The 8,775-nt window shown below is 40.5% G+C and overlaps 1 protein-coding gene across 1 annotated transcript; it reads right to left on the bottom strand.

The window, feature by feature from the left end:
- Positions 1 to 2,053: 2,053 nt before the first annotated feature.
- Positions 2,054 to 5,908, bottom strand: LOC115003699 (centromere-associated protein E-like). The gene is made up of 7 exons (XM_029425601.1): positions 5,858 to 5,908; positions 5,607 to 5,695; positions 5,231 to 5,325; positions 3,753 to 3,888; positions 3,332 to 3,654; positions 3,202 to 3,240; positions 2,054 to 2,238 (listed from the first exon to the last, which is right to left on the bottom strand). The coding sequence occupies exons 3-7, from the start codon at positions 5,313 to 5,315 to the stop codon at positions 2,084 to 2,086; spliced, it is 738 nt and encodes a 245-aa protein (XP_029281461.1). The 5' UTR covers positions 5,316 to 5,325; positions 5,607 to 5,695; positions 5,858 to 5,908; the 3' UTR covers positions 2,054 to 2,083.
- Between the last annotated feature and the right edge of the window lie 2,867 nt (positions 5,909 to 8,775).

Below are 8,775 nucleotides of genomic sequence, written 5' to 3'. Positions count from 1 at the left end.
TGCAGAGCTGAGTCTAACTTGTGTAACGGCAGCAACAGAAAGTTTGGCGATCCCGAGGAGAGTCGTCTAAATTGGTGTAATCTGCTAACATAAGATCTGTCCATCTCCCGTCTAATATTATTTAAGTGTTTTAAATTCAAACACATTAAACCTTTTAAACAGGAATGTTTCCCATTGAGATTCAGAATCTCTTCAACAAGGGAGTCCTGGCCAAGGCGGCAGCATAAAAAAACGTTTCACATCAAAGAGTAAAGGCCCTGTCACACATCAGTATGACAGAAACGTATGCTGGCGCATACAAAATATCGGCAATAGGTTGATATAAATTAAGGGTAAATTGTGATCGTTTGAAGGACGCAGACGTTACGCCAAACACGCCAGACGTACACAGTTCCGTATGGCAGAAACATGCCGGCGTATATGAAAATGAGCTGAAAATGTGTCAGAGTCCAAATACGTCCAACTTTTCCACAGCGGTGTTGTAGCTGACGTATACATAACGAGTACATAATGAATTATTATACGTATGTCAAACATTGCTAGCGTATCACTTACCTATTTAAAACGTATCAGAGCGTCTGGCCAACGGAGCTGGAAAAGTGCCATCTGGTTCACGTCATGCTGATGCTGGAGAACGGGTAACATGCTGAACGCTAGCTGTACTGTAGAAACACGTTTAATAAGTTACTCCGTCGTCAGGCATCATCTTAACATAGGGTAGGAATAGATTATCCACTCGTTATCAATACATTGGCTGTAGGATTCACCGTCAGCCGACGTAGCCGATATCTAACGTACCTCTAACGTAGTTACGTAGGTATTCACGTACTATATTATATTTAAGTATTTACGTAGGTAAATATTCACGTACGTATTCTCTATTCACGTATGTCTAACGTAACGTCTGCATATCTTATGAAGCACACGTCGGGTACGTCTGGTAATTTCGAACATGCTCAAAACATCAGCATTCAACAACGCACCCCAGCGTAACACAGTGAGCTCTTAACGAATACTACTTATACCTTACCTTATATCAACGTACACCAGCGTAACACAGTGAGCTCTTAACGAATACTACTTATACCTTACCTTATATCAACGTACACCAGCGTAACACAGTGAGCTCTTAACACAGCTCTGTATTATAGACTTACTTAACCAATGCTTAATATTTGATTGAATCTGAAAAGTGTTACCAAACAACTGTATGTTTATTAGATAAGATGGATGAATCCTGCAGCTGTGATGGAGAAGCAGATTCCTCTTTCCTGCTTGATGTGACTGGTGCTCTGATCAGGGCTGCACTGAGTCAACATCAACCTCTCCTCATTTGGAGCTAAATGCTATTAATTTCTACTTCAACAACATAGGACTCAAATGTACTCTTTCAAGAGGTATAATCAAAACATGCATAGTGAGTGACGTTGATAAATGAGTAAACATGCTGTTCTTTGGAATGGACTAACATTACAGCACTAAAGACATTTAAATAAAAAGGGAAGTGCCCTCGGATCAGGGAGTTAAAGCCCCCTCCAGAAAACCAGCATTTTGCAAACATCACAGCTCATAAATCTGGATCAGATGAGAGCAGTGTGCACCTTCCTCTCAGAACACCAGAACACGGGTTCCAGGACAAAACCATTTTATATTTGCCTCAAAAGTATCCATCTCAACTTTCAAGTCTGCTGCTCAGAAAATGTGTCTCACAAAATGTCAACATCTGCAATTCTATGACAACTTGAATGTTTTTATTTGTAAATGTAATCTATTCACAATTTAGACACCTTTTTGAAACAGACCTTGACTCCAATCCACCCTTCCCATTTAGAATTTCTTAAACACGTAGCCCTACAGTATATTCCATGACGGAGTAATCTAGATTACTAAAAGTGCACCGCTCAGAATATGTTCCACAAATCAATATGAACTCCTGCAGTTGAATCATTTGGTCACTCCAATAGAGCCGTGCAGCAACAGAGAGCTGATTACAGACTAATGTGCACATTCTTAGTCACTGGACTGAGTGTGAATGAAACAAAGGAGTCAATTACTTTATCAAGGAACACTTTATTATTAAAAACTATGACAGATAGACAGACGGATGGACAGACAGACAGACAGACAGATACAAAACAAAAACATTGCAAATCAACATTTTATTGGGTTTTACACATTTCCTCTTGTGTTGGAGACTGAGGCAACTATACATCTTCAGGTCTCCACCAACAGCTGCATCTGAAACACACAAGACTTTTATAAGACTAAACAATACTGAGTAACACGATAAAATCCATCCGACTGGGCTCTCTGATGTCCAGGTAAGGTAATAAACCCACCCCTGCACACGTGAGTCAAATTAGTTTTCCATGATTTGTTCCCATTAATGTGCCAATAACAAACAGTGGTGCCTGTAGACAAGTGTTTCAGTCACCCATCAGTGTGTCCTTCACCTTTTGTTGTTTGCTTCCAGTAAAAAAGCCAAACAATGTTCACTTCATTAAATGTACAGTATTATGCCATCACAGGACAAAGTGCTACACTTCCTGTACATCAGCTAACCACCATCCTCCCTTATAACACATGCACACTATACATTGTGGAGAAAAGTGTGCATGAAGGACTGAAGAAACAATCCTTTAAAGTGGGACATCCTGAAAGTTCCCCGAGTCTCAAAGATTGAGGGCAGACATTAGGACATATTAGTTTCATCAGCAGCATCGTACTAGTGTAGCCGTTTAATCATACACAAGGTCACATGGTCGACATTTTGCCATCAACAGATAGCGACTGGTTGGTTCCACAAGCATTTTTATGTAGGCTACTACCAAAACATGACAGCATAGTAGTTTTTGTAATATAGAAAACAAACCCTTACGCTAAGTGATTATATCAAATCCAAAATAATGAAAACAATTAATATATCACAATTATTAGATAGTATCTTTAGGAGTTTGAGATTCCAACTCAAATGTTGAGCTGAAAGTATCCCATTATGTGAAAGACAAATCTGGCTTGTGTATTTTAAATTAGGCTCAAAAGGTTGTTTGTGTTGATTAGAAAAACAGTGAATTCATCAGTGTAGGAAGGAGCATCAGTCCTGAGTCAGGGTTTAAGGCTCAGTGGAAAGCTGGTGAAGTCCCAACACCTCATGCTTCTGTTAGTGGTGGCCCAAACACACAATGATGTTACAGCAGTTACCTATCTCTGCGTGTGGTGGATCAGGAACAAGGGAAATCTCTGGCAAAACAAACAGCTCAGCTCTTTATGATGTAGAAGAAGACTACCAGACTCACAATAGTGCAGTGAGGTGCACTTTAATGGAGCTTACCTGGAATGGTTCCGAGGCTGGAGTTATCAAAGAACTGCTTCGGACGGCTTCTGGACAGCAGCTCAGAGCTTCCGCCCACATCAAAGAATCTGCTTTTGGGAGAGTCGAGCAGCTTCCGGGGAGAGTCCAGGACCCCCCTGGGAGTAACCAGAAACTTCTTGGGTGAGCTGAAGAAGTTGGAGGAGTCCGAGGTCATGGGAAAGCCCCTTTTGGTGGGAGTGCAGGGCGAGGAAGGCTTGTCCACCTCTGCTTTGCTCTTCCCCTTCAGCTTGATGGCTCTGCTCTTCCACTTGCTGATCTCTGCCTCCTGACTGGACACCAAGCTGATGGGAAATGGAACAGGTATCAGAGAAGGACTAAACGATGCAACAAATCACATGAACTGTCCAACAAGTTCCACCCTTAAACTAGTTAATCTCACTTTTCCAGCTCCGTTATGTTCAGTTGAAGTTGTTTGACTTCTTCCTCCAGTTTAGTCTTCACCAGCTGAATGCTGCTCTGGATCTGTAAACCTCTGGGATTGGTCAGTCTGGCATGAAGGTCCTCGCCCGTCAGGACTGAAATTGACAAGACTACATTAGTGGTAATCTCCATATAACACGTTTCCTCTTTAAATGGGAAACAAATACACTTTAAAGCTGCATTAATCTACTTCTGGCACCAGTTCTCTCAAATTACTATCACTGGGCGATAGTATTTTCCAGACCAATTTAAAGTATGTAAAAGTGCTCTGCTATTATTATTAATTATTATATATTTTGTCTAACATGGGTTTCCAACATAAAAAGTAAAACGGTTTCTGCGTGAGCCACACCAATCAATTCAGCCATACGTGTTTAACTCCGAAGGGGAGTCTGTTGTGCACCAAAATTGGCGACTAGCAGACGTATTTATTAACCTTTAGTTTAATTTACCAGGATAGGTCTCATAGAGATTAAAAATCTCTTTTTCAAGAGAGTCCTGTATCAAAATGTAAGTGTAGTTAGCATCTTTTAGTTTATGTTTGTGGACGGGATCTTTGAGTGACAGGCTGAGTCTAGTCTGTCCAATAAAATGCAAAAGACCAGTTTTAACTGCAGTTTACAGTAAAGAGGTAGACGGGGGGGGGACAACAACGGTCTCAGACTGGAATTGAACCAGCGCTGTAACCACTCGACTCCAGGAATGAGCACTCGTTAATAAAGCTACAGTGGTTAGCCAGCTGAAGGTAAGGAGATGCAAACACTGAATTAATTCTTCATATCAATACTGTAGCGTCATCGCACTCATTACATTCCTCAACATACAGCTTTTATACAGGTGTGAGCTGCCCAGTAGCCTATTGCTCAAAGAACTTCCAGTTAGCTGCACATACCAGATTGATGTATATACTATGCTGTTCAACATTATGCTGTTAACCTTTCTCTCTCCCTGTATGAGACTTATTGGCTTTTGTATGTCGGTATGTTAAATTACACATCCAGCAGCCACCGAGCGACATTAGCATTCATTTTGGAGTCCTGTCTCTGATCACATGATGAATGGAAGTCACTGTAAAGCTTGCTATAAAAATAGGTGGCGGTAGTGATAGCTGCCACCATTGTGCCCCTGAGCAAGGCACTTAACCCTGAGCTGCTCCAGGGAGACGGTCCCTGTAGTTAGTTAACCGTTAGTCGCTCTGGATAAGAGCGTCTGATAAATGACCTGTGATGTAATAAAAGGCTACATAGTTTCTGTGGGCAAAAAATAAATCTCTAATTTAATTTACACTATAAAGTCAATCAAAACATTGCACCGTAGAGATCCGTTGGATTTTCATATTTAATTATGTCCAATTCAGATATTTGTGAGATTAAACTCAGTATTGCCACCTTAAGCGAACAGCTGCAGGCGAGTAAAACTACATTTTCATATACTTACATGACTCCTCCCCTTGCTGTTGGGACCTCAAGGTCTCCTTCAGCTTCCTCAGGGACACTTCCTTTACCTTCAGCGCTGTGGTCATCGTCTGGATCCTGAGAAGGACAAACCTCTGGTCACATCAGTCAGTCATGGAACAAATAGAATCAACCCCTTCAGGAACTAAGCTTATAAGCTAAAGTGTCGGAGGTAGAACCTATTACTGAGCTGATCATGACAGGGAAGCCTCTTTCCCCATCTGCCTACAGTTTGACAGCTAAAGAGAAGGTAACCACAGAAATCCTGATATTACAACAACCCACTAGGTAGGTAGGTAGGTAAGTCAATAAATAAGAAATAAAAACAAAGGGTCCGAACACATCCAAAAGACTCTTACTCTTGTTTGTGTTTGTCAGATGCTGAACTCAACTCCAACAGCTCAGTCCGGAGCTTTTCCAGCTCAACAGCACTGGGTGATGCATTGTTCTGAGACAGAAAGACAAATATTATAGAAAACAGCTGCAGAAGAGCAGAGTACAGAGTATAATGAAGAGGTATGACAACAAGCCTCAGAATGTTTTGTCAATTGTAATAGAGGCTGCTTTTAAGTTCGTTATGATGGCCTGAAAATGTAATCTTTAGATGAACCTCAGACTCTCGCAGTTTGCTCCTTAGCGTTTGGATGGCGTGCTCTTTCTCCTCAACTTGAGCGCGGCTGTAGCTCCGTCTGCAGCATCTGGGTAGCCTGTTTATGGTTGGACACCCTGCTGCTGGCTTTGATCTGTGCATCCTTTAGCTGCTCATTCTGTACATGCAGAGCCTGAAAAAACAGAAACATGTGTCACTATCTGCAAATAGACAACTTTTGGATGCAACTGCTACGCATAGAGAAAGGTTCGGGAGAATAAATCAACCGACTTTTACAAGCTACGCTATGTTGTCCCATGATAAGACCCAAACCAACACAATGTTATCCTGTCTGTGGCTCTCAGACCTGAGCCTGCTGGTTCCTACTGAATATATCAAATATATCTTTTCATTTGTTTTAACTGCTCAGTAAAACAGCAGGTCATTGTAGTTTTCAGCAAACAGGAACAAATAGTACATTTGTTTGGGCATATTTTCTGAGGCGGATCGATCCACATATGGCGCTCTGGTGAGTATTTCTAGCAGCAGGATGTTGTGTGTGTGTGTGTGTGTGTGTGTGAAGGATAATGAAGGAACATGTCAAAGAAGATAACAAAAACGTAAGTATAGTGATCGATTCAGATTTGAATAATGTGGATACTTCTGCCCAGAGTATAGTGAGTAAAAAGCCATGAATAAATGATGACGTACTGAATGCGTTACTATCGTAACTAAAAATTCTTGATTTTGATTGGCTGCCACGTGTCCATTAAAAGTTGTAGCAAAGAGACAGTATAATCAGACATCTCCTAAAATGGGTTTGACAACAGGGGTCAACAGTCCTGCTGAAGTAGTAACAGTGTAGGCTTTCAATTATAGTTCAGTGTTAAATTGCAGTGACAGTCGTCAGATATCCTGATAGCTAACAAACAGGACCAACAACATGTAGCAATTAGACACGTGAATGTTAAACAATACCTGCAGAGTCATCTCTCTTTTGTGTGCAATTACAGATCTGAGGTCCAGCTCAGAGCTCAGGATGCTGTCCAGCCTGCTGAGGCTGAATGGCTCGATGGTGAACACGGCCTGCAGCTGATCCCTGTCTAACCTATTGATAGAGTATCACTTCCTGATACAAAATGTATCAGACGAGTGCTCAACAAATGCATAATGTATACAAAATATCAGCAACACGCTGGTTTACGTAGATATAAGGTAAGGTATAAGTAGTATTCGTTAAGAGCTCACTGTGTTACGCTGGTGTACGTAGATATAAGGTAAGGTATAAGTAGTATTCATTAAGAGCTCACTGTGTTACGCTGGTGTACGTAGATATAAGGTAAGGTATAAGTAGTATTCATTAAGAGCTCACTGTGTTACGCTGGTGTACGTAGATATAAGGTAAGGTATAAGTAGTATTCATTAAGAGCTCACTGTGTTACGCTGGTGTACATAGATATAAGGTAAGGTATAAGTAGTATTCGTTAAGAGGTTGATGTTGACTCAGTGCAGCCCTGATCAGAGCACCAGTCACATCAAGCAGGAAAGAGGAATCTGCTTCTCCATCACAGCTGCAGGATTCATCCATCTTATCTAATAAACATACAGTTGTTTGGTAACACTTTTCAGATTCAATCAAATATTAAGCATTGGTTAAGTAAGTCTATAATACAAATGTGCCAGTGCGTGATATCAGACAAATACTTGCTCCCCTCAGGTATCCATGTTTTTCCGCAGACACTTTTCAAAGTTTCACTTCTCTGCAGCCAACACCAATGAATGCAGTATATACTTTGTAATGTACAATTAAAATCAGCTAAAAGGATGTTTTCATTAGCAGTAGGCAAATGTGGAATTTGGAAATGGCCTAAAATCAATAATCCCAGAACCATATTAAAAAATGTTCACCACTGATAGAAGTCCAAATAAGCAAAGAAGAAAATAACTATACAAAACTCTTCTAACCAGTTCTAACCCCTTTCCTAACGGCCCACATGGAGCCCACTGAGTCTAATCGTCAGCACCCTGCTAACTGGACCTTTTGTTTTCTTCTGTAAATTGGATTTGAGTATTAAATATTGTATCATTGTGCTCAGAGGCAGGTTTGTTTCTTGGCCCTAATATTATATATATGTTTAGAACAATCTTATCCCATGCAAAAATGCTAACATAACTAATATGAATTGAGAACACAGTTTGGATCACTGTTGAATTAGCATGTACACCCTCTTCACATACAACTGTGCGGCCTCCCAGAGCAACACCTGTATCATCAAGTTAGCGGATGATACAACAGTCGTTGGACTGATCACTGGTGGGGCTGAGGCAGCGTACAGAAGAGAGGTGGCAGACCTGGTGACCTGGTGTCAGGACAATAATCTCTCCCTGAACGCAGAAAAAAACCAAGGAGATGATTATTGATCCACGGTTTGAACTGTGAACACAACACAACTTGAACTATGCATGGTGCACTTTGTTGTTGTCTGCATTATTTGTGCAATATTTCATATTTTCTTATTTATGCAATATTTCATATTTCACAGTACTAACACTGTACTGTGAACCTATGTACAATACCTTTTACCCCTTTATTTTTATATTGTGTATATCTCTTACTTTTTCTGTAGGTGGAGTAGTAAAGTAAGTTTTTCATTGTATAGTATAACTGTCTGTTATCTGTGCATATGACAATAAATATCTTCTTTTATGGTATAATACAAGGATCAAGGAATTCAAAGTAACAATTTCTTTCTGATATCTCTAAACTGCACTGCGGTGGTTATTTGTCTATAATCAAAACTACTTTCAAACTTGAAATTAAAAGGCCACTGCTGCGCCATATGAGTGGGTGCTGGTAGTGAACGATATGACTTCCTGTATCTCAGCATTTTAGATTAAATCCGTTCACGTGACCAATCAGAAAACGTGTGAGACGACGT

This window comes from Cottoperca gobio, chromosome 24, assembly GCF_900634415.1.
Source record: "Cottoperca gobio chromosome 24, fCotGob3.1, whole genome shotgun sequence".
NCBI classification, from domain to species: Eukaryota; Metazoa; Chordata; class Actinopteri; order Perciformes; family Bovichtidae; genus Cottoperca; species Cottoperca gobio.
The sequence above is the reverse complement of the archived record's forward strand: the minus strand, read 5'-3'. Positions and strand labels throughout refer to the sequence as shown.